The 23102-nt window shown below is 39.6% G+C and overlaps 1 protein-coding gene across 1 annotated transcript in view; it reads right to left on the bottom strand.

Moving 5' to 3' along the window:
• LOC148759166 (ankyrin repeat domain-containing protein 26-like) overlaps nucleotides 1-23102 on the bottom strand; it is a 144720-nt gene that overhangs the window by 4909 nt on the left and 116709 nt on the right. Inside the window, exons 14-21 of the mRNA XM_088793155.1 lie at nucleotides 22116-23075; nucleotides 20614-20763; nucleotides 17430-17500; nucleotides 16996-17089; nucleotides 10075-10187; nucleotides 8770-8824; nucleotides 3170-3366; nucleotides 1764-1989 (exon numbers count right to left, since the gene is read on the bottom strand). Coding sequence (XP_088649281.1) covers nucleotides 1764-1989; nucleotides 3170-3366; nucleotides 8770-8824; nucleotides 10075-10187; nucleotides 16996-17089; nucleotides 17430-17500; nucleotides 20614-20763; nucleotides 22116-23075 — 1866 coding nt within the window. The remainder of the gene's footprint in view (nucleotides 1-1763; nucleotides 1990-3169; nucleotides 3367-8769; nucleotides 8825-10074; nucleotides 10188-16995; nucleotides 17090-17429; nucleotides 17501-20613; nucleotides 20764-22115; nucleotides 23076-23102) is intronic.

Raw genomic sequence — 23102 nt, 5'->3', positions numbered from 1 at the left:
AAGGGAGGCAGGATGGGGGGAAGGACAGGAACAGGCCCACACCTGGTTCCAGGTGGACAGGCCGAGCCTGAAGCCCCAGCAAAGGCAGTAGCAGTGGAGGGGTTGGGGCGCAACCCCCACATCACAGCCCAATGGAGGGTAAGAGGGGCAGCAGCAGCATCCCCCCACCTCCACAAGAATCCCAACCCTCCCCAGTTGCAGCAGTGCTGGCACCACCAGAGACCAGTAGCAGCAGCAGAAATACTTCTCCAGCCTCCAACCACAGCACAGTCCTACCAGGGCCACAGGGAACCAGGTGAGCTCAGTGGGCTCAAGACAGGCTCTCCTCAACCAGCGCTTTCCCCTGTTCCCTCCCAAGGTGCTGGTGCCCAGCGAACGTCGTGATCTGGATACAGCGGCAACACCCATCATGCTGGTCACCCAGGCCAGCACTCCCACACTCACAGCTAAGCCCCCACACTTGGACCCCCTAGGCACAAGTAGCACCAGTGAAAGAAAACAGAAACTGTGCTATTGCATCAGCTACTGAAAAACAAAACAGAGACGTCTAATTATCTACCTGCTGAATTGCTCACATCAAAATGTACATCAATAAGAAAGTGTTCACTACTTCAAATGAGCCTGCAGAGGAACAAGCCATCCAGCAGCATGAACAACCAGGGTAACAGGGTAACACTGAGACAACGACACTTCTCCAGAAACCGAGTCAAAGTCACGAAAGATTGTGATCTACGTGATAGAGATTTCAAGATAGCAGCCAGGAAGAATCTCAATGAGATACAAGAAAACTCACGAGGCAGTTCAATGAGTTCAGGAGCAAAATTAATGCACAGAAGGACTACTTTACCAAAGGTATGAAAACTATAAAAAAGGTCCAAACAGAAATCCTGGCTCGGTGAAGAACTAAAGAAATGAGATCAAAATGGACATTTTAATAACAGTATTGCACAAAGAAAACAAGTTGCTAGTAACGACCCCATTTCATTGCCATCTCAGTCATCAATTATTCAAGTGATGCCGAGATATACAGATATAAGTGAACTTCATTTTAAAAATTCAAATATTTGCTCAATTTACCTCTTTCGAAAATGTACTGTGGCTTAGCAAGACATTTTATTTTATTATTACTTTTTAAGCAAGACATTTTAAATCATCGAAATAAAAATGCTATAAGTAAAACAGAAATTAAGGATGTACTATCATGTAAAAAGATGACAACTTTTAACTTGGAAAGAGAAGTTAATCTTTCCAGGGTTACAAGTTTGCCGAATTCATAAAAAGGATTTACCTCGGTTTCATTGAAATAAGAAACATCCACATTTAGTTAGTAAATGTCAATCAGTCACTTACGCTTAGGGATGGCGAAACTGGGCTGTAGGAAAACTAAAATTGTTATAAACCATCGCCAAATTAAAAACAATGCAGAAGTAAGCCAAAGCATCTCAAAGCATACCGTTCGTTGTTAGGTAGTAATATTTCATTTGTAAAATCTAATTGAAAAGCAGCTTTTCCAGAAATTTAAAATGTGTCAGTTAATTACATTTATTGAATACAGTTAATGACAGGTAGCTCTTAAAACATGGGAGATGCAGGGACTTACAAAAGATGGTCAAATTTCTGTCTCCATTCTACATTAGCACACACAATTATGCCCTTTACGTTGTGTGCATTAGTCAATGAAACAACTCAGAATCTCACCAAGTTAAGAACAAGAATTACATCGCAAATCTGAAACCCAAAGGAAAGAAGGTAATATAACTAACCTTCATCAAGTTGGTGCACGTGCCATTATTAGAAGTCTGTGGGGCTGACGTAGCAATCACCAACTGCTCTCTTGGAGCGAGATTTCCTTGAGGTCGGAACCAATCATTTAGCCTTCCAACACAAGGGAGGTGCAGGTCTGGCCTCCTGGGAGCCGTGCTGAGTAAAGAGTTCTGTGGTGCATTCATGAGAAGCTGGGTTCTCATCTCTGCCAGCGTGTCCTTAATCCTGTGAAGATTGTAAGAGCAAAGACTTAGTATTTTATTTTTTCCTTAATGATTTGCAGTTCTTAATGTTTCCATAATAGTAAGTGGAATTGCCCATGAAACGAACACTGAAAATATGTCAGGGCAGACCTACCAAGTACAAGGATATGTTTCAAATTGTTTTAAACCGGTACATATGTTTCTGTGGGGAAGCCAGGCTAAGAAGTAATTCAAAGTAGGGAGGGGAGGAAAAGGCCTATCAGTGATGTTGACGGCTTAACAGATAATACTTTCTGCCTTCTGGAATGGCTGAACCCATAAGATTCTTGAGGATTGCTAAGAGACATACATAGTAAACAAGTTTAGAAATTTGTTGAAATCCCACAAAGCTATTTTCAAGCATTTGCTTTCACTGCCCTTGGGTAATCCCCTCATTACCCTGAAGAAATTAACCATTTGGCACTGAGGCGTCATTTAGAACAACAGCCTCTGGGGGAGAACAAGAGAGCCTGGTTGGTGACCATATTGAACTGAAACAGCTCCAGGGCCATGTAGCTTATGACACTGTTACCAAGGCACTGGAGGTGGGATCTGCCCTTTCTGTCTTCCACACACCCCCTCAGGCTGACCGCCTTATTTTTATAGCCACTTAGTCAGTTACACTACCCTTCACCCCTATGTTAACCTTCTCCTATATTTCACATGTATGCCTCTGTGTACATCCAAAAGACTAGAAAAAACAGCTTGTCCGAAAGCGACCTCTAGAGACAAAAACACAGAGCACAATCGAGAAAGTACATTTACCAAGTGCCAGAATATGCAGAGTACTTAACCCTTTGGGTTTAAGTTGTTATAGTAAATAGTTACCTCATATTTAGGGAAATTTTGACAAGAAATTTTATAATAAATAGCGCTGTCTAAATCACAAAGCTTCAAAAACACTTTGCTTAGAGACTGGTAGATCAGATTAAGGCTATGAAAAGCGTGAGAAGGAAAAATACAGTCATGTAAAACCAAAAATGGGAGAGATGCATCCTGAACTAACATTTTAAAAGTAATTTATTCACTAACATCATTTTCCAAAATTATACTATTTAGTAAGCTTTCACTTCCTATTAATCTCGGGAATCTGCCTGGATAAAAATTAGACTTTAGAGGCAAATTAATGAGCTCGAGTGATTTTTCTCTTTGTTTGGACTTACTTGTTTAGTTTCTTTTCCAAAGATGCTGTAACTTTTAATTCCTCTAGGTAGAGGCGCTTACATTCTTCCAATTCTATTTTAAAATGTTTCGCTTTGGAGAGTTCAGATTCCAGACGTTGAATTCTGACCTGCAGACGTTGAATTCTGTCACCACGGTCATTTAACGGATCTACGTTTTCTTGACATGCTGCTTGTTCCTAAAGCCAACGGAAAGGATACATTTTAAAAATAATTATAACCTGAATAATTATAGTCTATTTGTATTCTTTAGTTTTAAGTCAATGATTTAGAGGGCAATTTAAATGTGAAAAAAGCTGAAGTTTAAAATACTTATCATCAATATGGAATGAAATACATCTGAATTATGAAAATATTTCGAATCATCTCATCTGACTGTTCCAATAAGAGAATCAATTTGAAATTTTAAGAATTGAACAATATGACTTAATAATCTAAGAGTATGGTGCAGTTTTTAAATCACCCTTTTTCTTTATTTCCTAATAGTCTCGTTTTATATCAACTGGCCTTCAAAATAAAATCATTTTCCACAAAGAATGATTCTCAAAGATCAACTGAGTGATAATAGTGATGGGAACTGAAATATCAAGAAGGAGAGGCAAATCCCACCTTAGTTCCAGAAATCTGAAAATAAAAAAGTACCCGCTGTGAACGGAATAGGGGAATGACGTACAATACGTATATCCAAACGTCATCTGCAGTGAAATGAATTAAGGCATGGTAATCAGTGAATTAACCTGTAAAAACAGATTTAAAAAATGTTTTCTACTACATCCTGTCTTGCTCAGTCTTCAATATCCCAGAATTTTTAGTGTTCTGCTTCACGCTTTTCTACCTCATTCGTGACTATATGAATTTTGAGGCTCAATAATTTTTATCTCCTCTTCTTTTTATTCTCTAGTTTTTCACATGACTTTTGTACTCCTTTATAGATAATAACTCCTGTTAAGATTGATTTTCTTCAACAAGATGTAGACATCCTTTTTAAAAAACTGTTTAAAACAAATTGTGTTTGTTTCCAATCTAGTTGTGGGATGCACAGCTCAGCTCCAAGTCAAATCGTTCTCTTCAATCTACTAGTTATGGCGGGTCCAGCTCACTGACCCATGCGGGAAACGAACCGGCAACCTTGGTGTTATGAGCACTGCATTCTAACCACTGAGCCAACCGGCCACCCACCCACCGGGGGCTCAGCTCCAAGCTCCAGCCATTGTTTTCAATCTAGCTGTGGAGGGTGTACCTAACTGGTGCATGTGGCAATCGAACCAGCGACCTTGGTGTTATGAGCACGATGCTCTAACCATTGAGCCAACTGGCCACCCCACAGATGGAGACATTCGGAAGATGCAGTTTCCAGTTTTGCTGTGAGATCGTCATTCTGAATGAGTAAGATAGTATAATTTGGTTACGAAGGAAGTTGACTGAGAATAGTCTAACCCCAAACCAGTATCAACTTTTGAAATCAATTCAGTTGCAATAAAATGTCATCGATACTGTAGCAGAGTCTTAGAATGTGGAACCTTGAATTACTCAGAATGAAGAACGAACATAAAAGCACCAGGAGTCTCAAAAATGCATCCTTTACTGTCATCGACTTTGCCACACGACATCTGCACTTGATTTTCTACTATTTCTTGAATGCTTGTTTCATGTCTTTCTTCTATAAAATGACTATAAGTCACCTCCCAGTTGATAGTCTCTCACCTGTTCCCCATTTTAACTCTCCATAATTTCTTAAGAAGTTGTAGGGAGTTACAAGTAACTCATCCGAGTTACTTCGGCCTCTGTCAGCTACAAATGTTTCATGGCAATTTGAATTGCTTTCCAAGAAGAAATGATTCCCAAGGTTAAGGAGAAATCACATCTCACACTGTGAATGTTTAGTGAGATGAGCGCTACATTTTTTTCACCCACAACAAAAGTCTTAATTCGATAACGCTGTCTCGTAATCCTCTCTTACTTTCCAAGATATACGAGAACATCCTAAACAGCAATAGTAACAACAACAAATCTCCTGGAATTTCAGTGGAACCGAGCAGGGTAGAACTACTTTCCTGTAGATACAATGCTTATTTGGTAAGACGAGGTGAGTGGATATAGTGTTTTTAAAACATGCCTACAAATTCTTGACATTTCTCCATGAAATTCCCTCTCTTTTAATATGTGCTGGCCTTAGTGAGTCACTGGATTCTAGTGCATGGAATAGGGCAGAACTGCTGTGAGAATGCTATGTATGTCTGAGGCAGGAAATGTGATACAGCTTCCATGTGACTTTGTCTCTCGAGAAGCTCGGCCTGAGAACCCAGCCACCAGCTGTGCAGAATGAAGAAGCCCAGGCCACACAGTCAGGCCTCCTATAGATGTTTGCGCTGAGACGGGCCCAGCGGATGTCCCGGGCAAAAGGCCGCTTCAACTGCTACATGTGTGTGTTACAGCCTTTAGATGATTCTCATTCGCAGCTTCATGGCCACCCAGCTGATGCCAAGTGGAAAAGAAATGAGCTGGTCTCACAGACCTTCATCCAACTGCATTCCTTTGGAACAAAACAGATGCTGTTTTGAGCCACTAGCTTTTGAGTTGGTTTCTTGAGCAGCAATAAATAACTGGCATTGTTACTGATATTCAAAATGGTGTGAGGCCACAAGGAATGCCATCTAAAGCCTGTAGGAGTGCCTTTGCACCAGGAGGGACGTGGAACCCGAAAGGATGTGGAGAAGAGTGAGAATGACAACCACAGGGCCTCCAAGAGACGCTTCTTGGGGGCTTGCTGGCCCCTGAAGAGGCTGACAGCAAGAACTTCTCAGCCAGTGAAGAAAATGAGTCTGAAATCTGGATGAAAGGGGACTCTTGCTATGAAGTAACAAAGTAAAATCCATGAGATACATGAGCTAACGAAAGACTATGAACTGTAAAGGAACCAGGACATATTGTGTTCAAATATCTGTTTCCCATTTACAGCCTCTCCCACAGGTCCGTTTCTGTTTCCCATTTACAGCCTCTCCTAAGGTCCCCACAGGGCAAATCATGCTAAAAGAAAGAAATGGCTTCTGGGTGAAGATCAAATTCCCTGTGCTCCCAGGAAGACATGATATAAGGATGAAGAGAAGACTGTAAAACTCTTCCTCGAGACCTCAAAAGGGTTAAGGTGGGGCCTTAAATTCCTGGAAGGATCTACAGAGTATAAGAATTTTAAAGGCATGGTCCTGCAACAGCTACAGGAAGCCCAAGAGCTTCTCTCAAAACGATTTATGACGGTGGCTTTTCTAATGGCACGAACCCCAATAACTCACACGCAACGCCAAGCTTTTAGGATGATCAAGTAGCAAACAACCAGCTTGTTACCTTGGACTAATAAAAACCAAGAGAGTGAAAACTAAGAGGAGGCCTGTGGGGCTTAGGCATTCGCGTGGAGGAATGATGCTGAGGAAAGGGCTGCAAGCACAGGTCATTTCTTATGAAAAGCACAGAACAAAGAGCTCACAGGCCACAGCAAAGGGCCATGGAGAAGCACTGGCAAGGTTACCACTGAGTCCTAATCCAAGAACGGACAGCACACATCAGGCTGTATTTCAGAATTGCTATGGACTAAGGTGCCTTCCACTTTCCATTTCTGCAGGGGAAACTTCAGCAGTCGAGCAGAATGTTGGGTGTGTGGGTGGTAGGTAACTTGTCCCTTCCATTCTCATGTTTTCATATTGAAAGGAATTGTCCTCAAGGGGCTTTATCCTAGAAACCAAAAGCCAGGCCCTTCATCCCCATTTGCACCAGACTCACATGGTAAAATCTTAGACTCGAACCTGAGCCTGATGCCATAAACTTGAGACTTGTGGGGAGTATTGTGTAGGGATGAGTGTATTTTCCATGTGGGAGGAATATAAAGAATTGTGGACAGTGGATAGATCAAGCTGGTTTTTAAATGTGTCCGTAAATTTTGAAATATTCATTGCATAAAAACAGTCTAATATGGGTCAACATTAGTGACTCGCTCCTAATGAACAGAATATGTTGAAAGAGATTCCGTGTGAATGCCAAGACTCCTTCACAAAGGGCAACACTGCTCCTGTTGGTTATGTCTCTGAGGATCTGAACCTTGGAACCCAGCCCCGTGTTGTGGGGAGGCTCGGGCCACAATGCAAGCCGGCTGTTCAGGTGTGGGTGTCCCTGCTGTCTGCCCCAGCTAGAGTGCTGACCAACAGTAGGCACCAACAACCGGACACATTGCTGAACAGACTTTCAAATGATTCCAGCCACCAGCCATGGAGCTGTCCCAGTTGAAGCTGAGGGGAACAGAGACAGACGGCCCTGGCCACACTCTTCTTAAGTATGGATTTGTGAACCAAATAACTGTGGTTTATTTCAGCCACTTCATTGGGGAGTTAAGGAAAAAATAGACACAACTTCTGGATTATAAAAAGATATAATAAGCAACATAACTTATGCAGTATAAATTACAGACATATCTTCTTTTATTGCACTTTGCTGTAATGCGTTTTGCAACTATTATTATTATTATTATTATTATGTTTTACAAATTGAAAGCTTGTAATAATCATGCATAAAAAAATGCTATGCTTTAAAGGACACATTGAAAAACTAAAAAGCAAGCTAATGAAAGGGAGAAATATTTGAAAATCCTGTATGTGATAACTAATTTGTATCTAGGTTATACAAAGATTCTTACAATTCAGCAAGAAAAAGACTATCCAATTTTAATGGGCAATGGAATTGAATAATCAATTCTTCAAGGAAGATATATGAATGGATAATACGCCTGTGAGAAGATTGCTCAGGATCGTTAGTCATCAGAAAAAAATAAATCAAAACCACAATATGGAGCAGAGAGTACACTAGTGGTTCCCTAGGGCTAGGAAGAGTGGGAAGGGCAGACTGGCACACAGTGAAAGCTAACAGGTACAAGGATACTTTCCAGGGTCATGAAAATGTTCTAAAACTGATTGTGATGATGACTGCATAAAGCTTTGAACACACTAAAAGCACTGCACTGGACAGGTTAAATGAGTGAACTGCATGCTATGTTCATTATATCTCAATCAAGCTGTTACGAATGAACGGAAGGAAGGAAGGGAGGAAGGAAGGGAGGAAGGGGAAGGAAGGAAGGAAGGAAGGAAGGAAGGAAGGAAGGAAGGAAGGAAGGAAGGAAAAAAGAAAGAAAGAAAGAGAGAGAGAGAGAGAGAGAGAGAGAGAGAGAGAGAGAGAGAGAGAGAGAGAGAGAGAGAGAAAGAAAGAAGAAAGAAGCTGATTTGGAGCCAGTGCTTTGGGGGTCATGCAACAGAATCCTTCTTGGCTTTAGATAACTAGCCAGGGTTGAGACATAGGAGAGGTAACAGAATGCCCTTTTAAAGAAAAATTATATAGAAAAATAGCGGTCTTTTTCACTGCTTCTGTCTATGAAATTAAGGAAAAATCTATATCATACTGCTAAAAGCATTGAGTGGTTTATATTTCCCCAAATTAAGTGATTTCTGGGTTCCAAACGGATTATAAATTACCTTCTGTTTTAACCTATTTTTCTGAATATCCATTTCTGATTGATTGGGTTCTAAATCTCCAAGGACACTAACCTCTCCATTTTGATTGTCATGTAGCATCCTTGTATTCTGAAAGAGTGTCTTCAGTCTGCAGAATTGTAGAAAATGAGTAAGTCAAATTCTTTAAGACAAATATTTAATAATTATTTAAAGAGAGATTATGTCTATCATACAAAATAAACAAACCTATAAATTATGAACCTCTCCTATTTATTCCAGTATAATAGTTTGAGAGCATACTAATTAAATTGTATCTTAGGTAAGTAACATAAAACAATTGTGATACATATGACACAGACATCATATTGTAACGATGAAAGGTTCTTATAATTAAAGTATTATTAACATCCGCTTAAGATTGTTAGTATCAAACGTTACCCTATTATTAAATATCAGCTAAAGCAGAGATCAGTGTCAAAGGTGAAGAAGGAAAGTATAATATATGTGGGTGTTTCGAAAAGACAGAAAAATACCATTCGGAGCCTACTGACCACAGTCTACAGGAAGAAAAGAAATCATTCAAAATAGAAAGAGAAACCGGAAGGAAAAATCTGGTCAGAGTGGAAAGGAAAGAGGCAGGGCTTTAGAAGAAAGGACACTGGAGAGATAATGTGTAACAGTCTCTTCAAGTCTGTTTTAAGAAGAGATCTTTGCCAGCACAATTTAATAAAATGAGAAGAATCCAAAACAATGCAGAGAAAGACAGTGACATGAGGGAAAATAAACACTGAGGAGAATCAGAGAAAAACTTCATTCAGTTTGCAGCAAGGGCACGCCACGTGCGGGCTTCCCAGATGTTGGGAAACTTCCATTATTATCTGAGTGAGACGATTACTCATCTCATTCTTCTTTAGGTTATACATCTGGTTTGGTATGTATGACATGTTTTATAACTGAAAAAAGTAGAAAGAACATAGAAGCCAAATCAATAACACTTCTGATGATGTTAAACAAAACCACAGATAGGTTTTTAGACATTAAACTGTTAGAATGCCGAAGGGAAGAACACTATTAAAGAAGGAAAGATTACCAAAGAGAGCAAAGACATCTTGCAGAAATAAAGATTCAAGGGAGACCAGGAAGAGCGCAGTTGACAGTATATGCAAAAGACACTGTCATTACAGTTATAGGAATCATTAAAGAGCAGGTATAACATTTTGGCATTCACACAAGTTTGATTGTGCTGTGAGTTTCTGAAGTAAATTTTTAAGTAGGATAATGTGTTTAACTATGAAAATTACAGATATGAAATACATTTGTACTTAGGTTTTCATCAAGGAAGAGTTACAGTTAAATAGTAATTAATGGTTGACATGATCTGAAATATCAAAACCTTACCTGGTAACCTCTTTCTCTAATCCATCATTTGTCTTCTTTTGTTGATTCAAATCATATTGCAGAGATTCTGTTAACTTCTTATAGTACTCTAATTGTTTCTTTCCATCCTGAGACTTTGAAAAACATTTTTAAAGAAAGTTAGTTTTGAAAATCTAGAGACTCACTTCTTTCTTTAAAATATTATTCCTCATGAGTTCATTAGTAATATGTGTAGACAGGTGTATAAAATGTAGTTTATAAACCTGATGCCAGTAAGCACAGATTTCAAAAACAATGACTTTTCTTAAAACAGCTCAAATTGATTTTACAGTGTCATCATTGGTTTCCTGGAATTTAAATTGCCAAACTGTCTTAAAAACAGAGGTTTTCACATGTAAAAATACTAAGTGTTAAACCTGATTTAAATAGTGGCTTATTTACATTTCGGTTTGTAGAAATACCCCCAGAGACATTTTCATCTACAGCTCAAGATTTTCCAGGGTTTATGGAATCACATTTTTCTACGATAATCACTGAAACTTCCCTGCAGTCCACCTTACATTATTGTGATCATCTGACATGAGCATCAGATGAAGACTCTCATTCTCTGTAAGCGTTCTTCCATAGGTTTCAATTTCTCCGTTTCTAGTAAATATTTTTCTCTTTAACTAAAGTTCATCTCCTCTATGTTATATGAAAACAAAACTGTTTCTTGATTCCTGTGACTTTTTCTGTCATCCTGTTTTTCTCCTTGGACTCTAACCCTCTTTAATGTGTGGCCTCATCCCCAGGTCCATATTTTCGCCACTTATTCTCTTCTTTTACAGAAGAAGCTGACTTCCTGCCCTTATGACTGAGCTAAAACAGTTTTCAGGGTCATCTCTTTCTTTAGTCCTTATCCTGCTTTACTTCTTCGCAGCAACTGATGAGGATGCCCACACCCTTTCTGTGGTCTTCTCAGCCCAACTCTTTTCTAAACAGCAGCCCTGATAGTCAGTCCTTGACCCTTTTCTATTCCTCTTTTTAAATGCTCTCAGCTCCCTACATCCCAGTGCTTCAAACCACATTCCCTCATCTACAGTGGCAGCCCTCACCCCCTTACTGAGGTCTTCTGTACGTTCCTTTTTCCCCTCGAGTCCCTCATAGACAGCGCCCTCAACCACACACTCATAAACCATGACTTGCTATGGATCTGCTCATCTTGTACATTTTACGGGGATTCTTACCACTGTTACTGTGAGCGTAGCGTTATTTTCAGATCTTGGCAGCTCCTCACCCTTAGGATGCTGACCAGCATACTTTGTCCTGCTTTTCTCTCAGAATGCATAAGTTTTTCATAAGCTTCACATTGTTCGCTATTCGCCTTTCCATGTTTGTTTGCTCTTTTGAATAACTTCCTATTGCTTCGGACCTGACCTGACCTGACCTATGGAAGTGTTCTGAAATTCCTTTCACAAGTACACCCCTTATCTTGTTGGAAGGCTTGTCAGCTGGAACTACCCTTTCTTCCCAGTCCAGATGCTTCCTCTCAACATTGTGTGAATCAAATATCTTAACCCCGGTAATATCTCACCTGGGGGGAATCCTGAGATGAGAGTCTTCTAGAGAAAGAGGGCTATTGATCGAATTCGTTGAAACCTGTCGTAATTAAACTTTCGATTTACACGGTAGAGCTTATTATGGTGGCTGATAATTCTGTGGCGATGCTAATTACTTCCCCTAGGAATCTATAGTCGCTCATTATTTTGGTATTGTAAGGGACTGTTAGCATGAGAACTGCTACTTTAGCATAAGAACTGCTACCTTAAAGTTAAGATAGGGTTAACAGCCCTGAGCTTAAAATAACCTAATGGCCTAATTGTTATGTGAGACCAGATGCCTAACAGCTTATCTCCTGTTCTCTGAAGAAGCAATGGAGGCTTTTGTAGTTTATCTATAAACTAACTCTTTGAAGCACAGCTCAACGTGCACTCTCTAAGCATAGCTCAACCTGCACTCCCTAACACTGAAAAAAATTACTTAATGCCTTAGCTATGTGAGAATTGTAGGTTAACCTGTACTCCCTAAAACTACGGAAAAGTACTGAGTGCCTTAGAAACGATATAAAAACCCTTAGCTTTAAGGGCTGGGGGTCCTTGTTAAAACCCGCTGCGTCGGGCAGAGACGGGGACCCCAGCTAGCTGGAAATAAACCTCGCTGTGTAACTTGCATTATCGTGTCCTCTGTCTGTCTGAGGGGGGGCGATTCCAGGACTTAACAGTATAAGCTTAATCAGTTTTAGGTATGCTTACAACAAATTTTTCGATTTTTTGACATTCAGTGTTATTTTACATTAATTTCATGTGTACAGCACAGTGGATAGAATTTACGTAATTTAAGAAAGTGATCCCCCTGACTCGTGCAGCACCCACCTGGCACTGTACGGAGTTATTGTGACAGTATTAACTATATTCCCTATGCTTTACATTACATCCCGATGACTATTTAGGAACTACCAATTTGTACTTCTTACTACCTTCACCTTTTGCACCCTGCTCCTAACTCCTCTCCCATCTATCACCCTAAATTATCGAGTACTCATCTGATGCCATGCGTTGCTATTACAATATTATTAATATATTCCTTATACTATACCCTGGATCTCCATGACTAGTTTGTAACAACCAATTTGTACTTTTTAATCTCTCCCCTTTTAATCCACTTCACGAACCCCCTTCCAGCTGGCAACCAACAAACTATTCTTTGTATGTATGAGTTTTTTTTCTGTTTGTTCTGTTCTTAAATTCCACTGATAAGCAAAATCACATTGCATCTGTCTTTCTCAATTTGACACACTCCACTCAGCACAACACCCTCCAGGTCCATCCATACCGCCACAGATGACCAGAACCCATTTCCTTCCATGGCCAAGCAATATTCCATTGCATGTATGTATCATCTCTTCTTCATCCATTCATCCATTGATAGGCCGCATGCACATCTTGGCCATTGTAAGGAATCCTGCAGTGAACATACTGATGTACACATCGCCTCAAATTAGCATTTTTCGGTTTCTTTGGATAAATACTCTGAAGTGGGATATCTGGGTCATTCTTTGACTCTTGTGATAGCCTTTGTTTAAAAGTCTATATTGTGTGATATAAGCATTAGTCCCACAGCTTTTTAAATTTCATGTTGTTTTCGTGAAATATCTTTTTCCATCCCTTTATTTTCAGTCTCTGTGTCTTTTGATCTGAAGCCAGTCTATTGAAGGGAACATATGTAAGGATCTTATTTTCTTATCTTTCAGCCACCTTGCATTTTAACTGGAGCATTTAATCCATTTACACGTAAAATAATTGTGCGTAGATACATAGTTACTGCTATTTTATGATTGATATTTTTGTTTTTCCTTTTTTGTTCCTTTTAAAGAAGTCTCTCTAATGTTCCTTGTAATACTGGTTTGGTACTGATGAACTCCTTTAGTTTTTGTTTTGTTTTGTTTTTTCCTCCAGAAAGCTCTTTATCTGTCCTATGACACTTAATTATAGCTTTGCTGGGTAGAGAAATCTTAGTTGTAGGCATGTCTTCATCACTTTGAATATTTCTGCCAATCCCTTCAGGCCCACGAAGTTGCTCTTGAGAAATCAGCTGCTACTCTTATGGGTGCTCCTTTATAGATTACTAAGAGCCTTTTTCTTGCTGTTTTCAAAAGTCTTTATTTGCATCTAAACTTTGGCATTTTAATTTTGACGTATCTTGGTATGGGCCTGTTGGGGCTCATCTTCTTTGAAACTCTGTGATTTCTGGGCTTATATGTCCATTTCCTTCACCAAGTTAGGGAAGTTTTCAGACATTATTTCTTCAAGTACATTTTGAACCCCTTCATTTCTTTCTTCTTCTCGTACTACCCGTATGATGAGACTGTTGTTATGCTTGACATTCTCAGAGTTCCCTTAAGCTATCCTCATAGTTTGGATTCTTTTTGCTGGTCTCATTGGGTAGTCTCTGCTACCATAGCTTCTAAATCGCTCATGCGATTCTCTGCTTCATCTAATCAGTTTTCATTCCCTTGAAGACATTCGCTTTTTCAGTTATTTTATTCTTCACTTATGACTGGTTCAATTTTTTTGTTTTCTATCTTCATTTTTGTGTTTCCTATCTGTTAGTTGAAGTTCTCCTTGAGGTCACTGAGCATCCTAACAACCAGTGTTTGGAACTCTGCATCTGCTAGATTGCTCTACTCTATCTTGCTCAGTATTTTTCTGGAGGTTTGCTCTGTTCTTTTATTTGGCATACGTTTCTTTGACTCCCCATTTTGGCTTCCTCCCAGTGTTTGTTTCTATGTATTTGGTAGGGCTGCTGTGTCTCCCAGACCTATTGGAGTGTCCTCATGTAGTAGGTGTCCTGTGGGGCCCAGTGGCACGTACTAGCTGTTAACTAGAGCCGGGTGCTATAGGAGTGTCCTTTGTGTTGGTTGTCTGTACTCTCACGTTGTAGTGCAGCCTTGGTTGCTGTTTGCATGTCAATGGGAGGTATTGATTGTCAGACTGTTTGGTTGAGGACTGACCATGACTACAGTGGAGGAGCTGTTTTTGCAGGGGCTGCCCCTATAGAGCAGGATTCGCTGTAGCATGGCACTGGTGTCTACCCTGTATACACTTTGGTTGTATCTTCCTGGCAGGCACCCCGGTGATGCTCCCGCTCTGTCCAAAGATGGCCTCCAAGTATGTCAGCCCTAGGGACTCCTGGAAGCGGCCCGGCCACAGGCCTAGTTCAGCTGCAGCCTGTGTCCTGCCCAGGGCTACCTAGCTTGACCACAAAGCAGGATGCAGATGGCTGCCACCCGCACCGGCTTTGGAGGTGCCTGAAGAGTTCCAGTTGTGAACCACAGCCAGCTTCCACTAGTGCCATCTTGGGTCTGCACAGCAAGAGGTAAAGGTCAGCTGAAGCCACACACTGCTTGTTTGGGTTTTGTGAAAATTTGAGAAGTTTTAGGAAAGTCTGCAGCACGAGCCAAGACAGGATGTTTTTTTTTTTTTTGGAAGCAGCTTGGGTTTGCTCCCTAGTTAGGTGGGGCAGGTTCTCAGGGATTCACCAGGGTGGGATGGACATTGTTAGCCACGTTGATGTAGACTCAAGAGATGGCGGCTCCCATGTCTCACACCGCAACGGGTGATGGATCAGTTCAGAAAGAATGGATTCTACAAGTACCTCTGTGTGGGAGAAAGCTCCCCTCCAGCCGTCAACCTAAAGCCAGAAAACGTATTTCCTTTCCTTATGTCCCTGACATCTTTTGAACTACTGCCCAGAGTTGGAGCTCAGAGCAAGTGAGTCCCTCAGTTAGTAATCCCATTCCCAAGTCCTTTAAGAGAATTGACTGGGACTCTAGCCATCCTTCATCTCACCCAGCCACTGCTTTCCACACCCAGAAGTTATGGGGACATCTCTCTCCAGCACTGGAATCCTGGGCTAGGATGCCTGGTGTGGAGCTGGGACCACTTGCACCTCCAGGTGGACCACCGCATCCACGATATCCCTCCCGATTTTTAACAGTCAAACAGGGGTCTGGCATCAGCTTGTTCTGTTTTTCTGCCCCTCCTACCAGTTTCGAGGTGACTTCTTCTGTATGTCCTTAGTGGTAGGACGACTTTGGTTGAACTAGACTTCAGGTGATGCTCAGTGATGATTGTTCTGTAGTTTAGTTGTAATTTTGATGTGGTCATGAGAGGAGGCAAGCATGGCATTTACCTACTCTGCTATCTAGACCACAAATCCCCAATTTTTCAATTTTTGATACCTTAATAGATTTCTTTATAAAACTGCCATGTGACAACTCCTGGAACTAACATTCACGTAAGACTCCTTTTCAACACATTATCATGTCACTCATATGAAAAGTATGCTAACGTAATGTGACTTAATTGACAAGAAGTCTAGACAAAAATTTTTTTCAAAGTTTCTTTGGCCACAAAAAGGACCATCAGCACAATCTTCTGTTTCCCTTGATGGGCATGTCTGTCTAATGAAATTGCTTAGACCTGGCTACTGTGACTGAAATACACCAGCTGGAAGGTACATCTACGTCATTGGTCCACCACAGGGGTCGCAATGCGATCTTAGGATGGGAAATCCTAGGGAGCCTCTCCTCCAGAGGACAGGAGGATGTCAGGGGAATGTTGTTCTGCTTAGGAAATAGTGATACAGTTTTCCCTGTCCATCGGGAAATTGTCATCCTGGATGACACATCAATCTTTTCTGACATCGAACTGTTAAATCTTTAAAAGCGTATGATTAACTCAAGTGAATGGAAAAAGATTAGTTTCTAAACTTGCAAAGCTAGGAGCACTATGTTACTATGTAAGGCCTTGATTGGACATTCATTTCTACTTTTACACTTGCATCTGTTTCCTTTTTCAAAATCCAACAAAGAGAAAAGTATATTCTTTTCAGGAAACATTTGCACAATGACCCAGTATTCTTTAATGATGAAGAAAACAAATTAGAACATTAAAAGTAATTTGTTCTCCAAATCTCACTAAAGGGTTTACATTTCAAGGGAAATTCAGAATTCTGGATCAAATCCTTACTCAAATGCCTGGACTCAAACAGATATTTGTAGTCCGATGTTTGTGACAGCATAATTAGCAACAGCCAAAAGTTGGAAAAACCCCAATGTTGGACAAACGAAACGATAAATGAAACGTGGTATACATCAAATATTGCCTTTAGACTATCGCAATCTTTTTTTATAAAATTCTTACCACAAAAATCATTAATTTTATGAACTGAGATTTCTTTCTCTGTGGAGAGGAATTACATTACTCCCAGCAAGTAGTATCAACATGGATACGGTACTTTTATTAACGAGACTGTTCTTATTGTCTAAAATAGTATTATATGCTACTATGACAGACATAAAAATTCCTTTGCAGTATGACAGAAATGAAGAGACTAACTTACCAAGCTTGTACCTGACAGGTTCCTGTGAAGGTGTTCGATTATGCCCTCTAGCTTTTTATTTATCGTTTTTATGACAGCATTTTGAGTTTCAAGCCTAAAGTGAATATTTTGACATAATTATTCTCACACATTGACTTTAAAGCATACCACATAATCTCTGAACAAATATCTGAAGGTGCAACTACATAAAATCTTACAAATTCAAAAGCGCATGATTTGGCAATTGTGCCATTTTTCTAGTTGTGAATTGTGGATAATGTGCAAAAGTAGAGATAATGTACACAAATTACTCTTTTCAAGGTAGCTCAAAGCTGACATTTTGACCCAGCTTCACACTCATGTGTTTATTGTTATAACTGATCTAATTGTCATAATACACTACACGTCTGCTTTATAAATACTCAAGGTACTTTCTGTGCTGCTTTAAATTATACCTTTGCACATGATCTTGGATCTTCTTGGTACATTGCGCATCCTCTGCATGTCGGGCACTTGCTTCTTGCTGCTAAAATAAAGAAAAAGTGATGTTGAAGTACTGATGATCTATGACATCTGACAATTAAGTTCGCAAACTTGTTGCATGATGTTGCTCCCCTTTTTTTTTATATGTGTGAGGGATTGTTCATTATGAATTTCCACCAACTGGACAAACAGTTAACCAAGTTTACTCTTTGGAAGTGCTGAAACGGTTGTGTGAAAAAGTTAAGACGGCCTGAACTTTTAGCCAACGACTCATTGCTCTTGTATCACGACAATGCACCAGCTCACATGGCACTGTCCGTGAGGGAGATTTTAGCCTGTAAACAAATAACTGTATTACAACACCCTCTCTACTCTCCTGATCTGGGCCCCAATGACTAAATATGTCATTACCCAAAGATAAAGAAAATATGGAAAGGAAGACTATTTGATGACATTCAGGACATCAAGGGTAATATGATGACAGCAATGATGGCCATTCCAGAAAAAGAGCTCCCAAATTGCTTTGAACTGTTAACTAGGTGGTGGCAGCGGTGCATAGCTTCCCAAAGGAACCTTTGTGACTGTAGTCATATTCAGCAAGGAGGTATGTAGCACTTTTTCTAGAATGAGTTCTCACACTTAATTATCATACCTTGTAGTACAAATGACCTGAGAAGTCACACATACTGTATTCCAAGCATCCCATCAACTCTAATTTTAAATATTCACATACGTGAATTACCAGCCTATTCCAGGGAGTTTGAAAGCTAACAGGCTACTCTTGGGGGCAGTCAGACAGTTCATGGAATAGTTTGAGGGGCAGTAATTAAACAAGAGCAAAATGCCTGGGCTTTTATCCCAAGTCCATCAGTTATTAGCTGGGTGACCTTGAGCAAAATACTTAAATTTTTTGGGTCTCAGTTTCTTCATGTATAAAATGAGACAATAGTGGCATCTACCTCACTGGGATATGGGGAAGATTAAATTAGGGAACATATGTAATAGAAAAGGACACGGCACACAATAAAATCAAAGGGTTTGCAGTTAGCATTATTAGTGTTGCTGTATTTTAAGTTCTAATACAATTTGATATTTTACACGGATGGGATGCCAATGGAAGTGGTCTGTTACACCAGTTACAGTGAAATCATTCATCAAACTATTGGCAATGTCAGCAAATGGGGAGCATTAAGCCCGGAATAGAACCCCAGTACTAAAATCCTTTTACCAATTCCACTAGCCAACAGTACATTTTCTCTGCTTGTAATAATTTATACGTTACTATGTCTCTGTACCACTCAGTGGGTAATGAGTAAGGACTGCAATGCAAATACCACCTCCTGGATTGAGCATACAATTTACATGACCATGAGAGGCAGGGTAAAGCCACTGACATGGAAATAACGGAACGGACTCTAGTGCCAAACCCAACTTCCCAAATCAATTCATTCCCAGCAACTGATTAGGTTGGGATGTGTTAGCAAGCACTCAGAAGAGTAGATGAAAGCACCATGCTCTGGCAGATCAGAAAAGGCATCCTCAGAACTGTACAGTAAGAACGTGCTATCAATCTGTACACCCTGTCTGGCTGCAGAGAGGAAGGGCTGGTTCCCTGTTATTTTATTTTTTTTATTTTCATGGAGAGGGGAAAACGACCATTTCATTGAACAATTTTCTATTAGATTCGTGCTTTCAATTTTGTACATAATTGTGAGAAATACTTTCAGAATACAAGTTTAATTATATCAATGTCTCCAAGGGGAAGTATTGGTTTGGTATAAAATATTTAATTTTATCCTAACAACTGTTAAAGAAAACATTTTCAATTTATGCAAGGATAGGTGCCATCATATCAAATACTATTTCCCCTTAGACAAACTTATACTTAGAAAGACAGAATTCTCTTTCATGAAAAATTAAAACTATGTCAAATTTTGGGCTTGATTGCTCTGCGCAGACTATCTGACAAGTTCTGAGGAACATGTGTTCAATGAGAATTGGAACAGTCAGAGAAAGCTTCACGGAGAGGTGAGACTGGGAGCGAGAAATCCGGGGGCAGGGAAATCAAAACATTGGCTCCCCCATAGCTTGTAAACTCGTGTTCATAGCAGAATTATTAACAGTCAAAAAGTGGAAACAACACAAAGTCCCATCAACTGATGAATGGGTAAGTATTTTGTCCACAAAGTGAAGTAATGTTGGGCAATAGGAAGAAATAGCTAACAATTGATATGTGCCACAACACGGTTGAACCCTGGAAATGAGATGTTACGTGAAAGAAGCCAGTCACAAAGGACCTCGTATCTTGTGATTCCATTTACATGAAACATCCAAAATAGGCAAATCTATAGAGACAGAAAGTACATTGGTGGTTGCCTGAGGCTGGGAGAGACAGGAAGACGGGTGACAGCTAAGTGATGTGGGGTTTCTTTTGGGGGTCATGGAAATGTTCTATAATTGTGGTGATAGTTCCACAATTCTCTGAATGTAACAAGAGACATTGAATTGTATATTTTAAATGGCTGAAATATGATATGGGAATTGCATCCCAATGAAGATTAAAAAGAAAAAAAACAATAGTGAATCTAGATTATTTTCTTAATTCTCTATTGTGGGTGTGCATAATATAATGATCTACGTATTTCTATACTTTTAAAATATTTCTAAAATGAAAACAAAATGAAGGAAATGCCTACTTCAACTGGTTTGTATAATGAACTTTCTGTACAAGTCAGTCTGAAGTCCATGAAACATATGCCAATGCTGTAACCGTTCACAAAAGCGATGATAAGAAATAAGACAAATGTCTGAATTGTGCTAGTAAACATTATCTTCTGATCTTAAATGGCTGCTCATCGTGGTCATGGACCTATCACTACAAAAGATTGTTTAGTAGGAAAAAAGTCTCTCGATTTCTATGAGGAACTCTGCCTATTTCTCAACGTTACCAAGGGTATAGACTACAAACACATACAATGCAAATAGCAGGATGGAAGCCAGAATTTAAGGAAGAAGTGCATTATAAAGATAATAAAATTATAATAAATTAAGTACAAGGAAAACACAAAAGAGAGCTGCCTTGAAAATCAGCATCCTAAAACACTTTATATTAATCAACTATCGATGAACTGTTGACAGGTTACATTTCACACATACCTGACTTGGGAGTTGCTCTAATGTCTTGAAATCCTGCGTCTCAGCTTCTGAATTCATATGCTGATGTGATCTAACCTGCAGTGAAGCCTCTGACTTAGGCAGTTTTTTTATGGTGTCCGGTAGCTCTCGTTGAAGTTGTCTCCCAACCACCTAGGAAGATGATTCTGTTAGTGATTTTATAATCCCATCTATTAAATTACGTTAAAATTTGCTAACTCTAACATATTAATACAATACATAGCTTGAAAAAGATCACCCCACGCATCAGTTCACCTTCTTTTCTTCTTTTGGACAAATTCTGTTTACTGAATCTGGGTAAGACACAGAAGGTGTGATCCTGCTGCCCACTCACTATTACGTAGGTTACTTGAACAACAGATTCAGCCCCACTCTCCACTTCCCCTGATAAAGCTGCAAAGCTTAACAATCTCCTGACATCTCAAGGGGAGCTAGGTATGTCGGTGGGACTAGTGGTAGTCAATTCTACATTGTGGAATGTTTTCCCCCTTTTTTACCACAGGTTTAAATTGACTTCACAGGTCCTCACGTATGCAGTCCACTGCTCACAACCTTCCAACAGATTCCTGTATCTTAGAAGAAAAGCGACTCATTCCACTGGTCTTCAGGGCCCCAGGTAACACGGCCTGGACCTCCCTTCCTGCTACACATGAATCCTGCCACCCCTCACTCGTCTGAAAATGGAGACCCAATGCCAAATTAATAAATCAGAGACCGCTGCAATTCTCTTTGAAATGGACAAACTTATGTCCAAATGATAGTAAATGGGCCTTGCGATGAGAAATATGAATTTGTAAAAATATTCAGAGACTATTATTCATAGCAGTGGGAAGATTAAATCAAGTAGAGTTTTGATAGAACTCCTCACATTTGTCCCAAATTATGATTTAATGAAAAATTAGCTGCCTTTAAAGAGGTCACAGTTCATAAGAATACATTATTTGAGACTGAAATAGTTCCAATTTATATCAAATTGACATGAATAAAAACAAAATTATACCAACTAAAATGTGGAAGAAACTACTGAGGGAAAGGGACAGCATCTACACTTCAGTTCATGGGGGAAATCTAGAATTAACTGTCTAGGTAATCCACTTAATTGAACCCTTATCTCTAAAAACTCTGTTTGCATAGGAGCATTTCCATTTATCTGCTTCATAATGGTACTGCAATGTGGTAACAGAAAGATGAAAATTATTAGTGAAGCGGTCTAAGACTAAATCATTCATATCAATGTGTATCTATTAATAATTTATACCTTAAAATTTCATAGTCAACACAATGCCTTACTCACAGGAAAGCACCTCACAGGTCTAAGTTTTATTGGCTGGATACAATGTATGCTTTTAAGCTGTTAGAGCAAATACATTTGTAATCTATGTATGTTTAATATTCAGCTAGTTTGCAACATTTAGCCATCATCAAATATTTGAACACTGAATTTTCTTTCAGGAAATTTGAAAACTATCTTTCTGGATACTTACTTCTTTTTCTGATTTATCCTTTTTATACTGGCACATTCTTCCATTCAAGTGATTCAATTTGTTGACAAAATCCTGATGTTCCTCTTTCAACATACGATCTTGTTTTTCAAATACAGCTTGAAGCGCTTTTTTGAGCTGCTGAAGCTGCTCTTGAATATTCATTCCTGAGTTTTCCTTATTGTCACTTTTGTTGAACGCATCACCCAGTTGCCGTGGAAGAAGCATCTTTCCACTTTGCAGGTCAGAACCTTTCTCCTTTGGGGAGTCCGGCTCTCCAGTATATGTGCTCACTTTTCCTTGTTTCCTTTGATGCACGTGTTCAATTTTTTCCTCTTGACACTGAGTTTGGTTTGGGTCTTTCAGTACAGGTTCAAAAACCAATGTCCTGTCTCTGACAGCATATCTAGTGTGAGGGAGCTCTGTGTCTAAGCTATTGGATTTACTTTGAGCTTTAGAAAGTTGCTGAAAAAGAATCTCAGTGTTTTCTTTTAGGTTACACCTAGCAAACCTGATTTTGTCCATGAAATGCAAGCATTCATCTCTTAATCCCTGGAAAGCATTTCGTAGGTGTCTTATTAATTGCTTACAAAGCTCATAATGATGGAGAGAAGCACTAGCCAGCATATAAAGGTCGGATTCCGCTTCTATTTTCAATCTTTCTTTGCTTCGACTTTCATTCTCCAGTTGAGAGTTCAGCATTGTATTCTCGGCTGTTGGAACATTAAGCTGTCTGTTATATTCAAATACTGTTTTTGTTAGTGTTTTGTCATTCAGTTTTATCGTCTTTTGAAGACGGTCATCCTTTTGTTTTACATTTGCAGTGTCCTCAAAGTATTTTTTTTCCATTTCCTGATTCTGAGGTTTCAGTGTGTCCAGTTGCAGTCTTAGTATGGCGATTTCATCCCGCAACATCTGATTTTCACGCAACAGGTCTTTTTCTTTTTCGTAACTCTCAGAAACCTAAGTAAAACAAAGGAGACTTGTAGC

Source organism: Rhinolophus sinicus, chromosome 1, assembly GCF_057876585.1.
Source record: "Rhinolophus sinicus isolate RSI-liver-muscle chromosome 1, RSI-T2T, whole genome shotgun sequence".
Lineage (NCBI taxonomy): Eukaryota > Metazoa > Chordata > Mammalia > Chiroptera > Rhinolophidae > Rhinolophus > Rhinolophus sinicus.
Note: the sequence above shows the minus strand (reverse complement) of the source record. Positions and strands in the feature narration are given on the sequence as shown.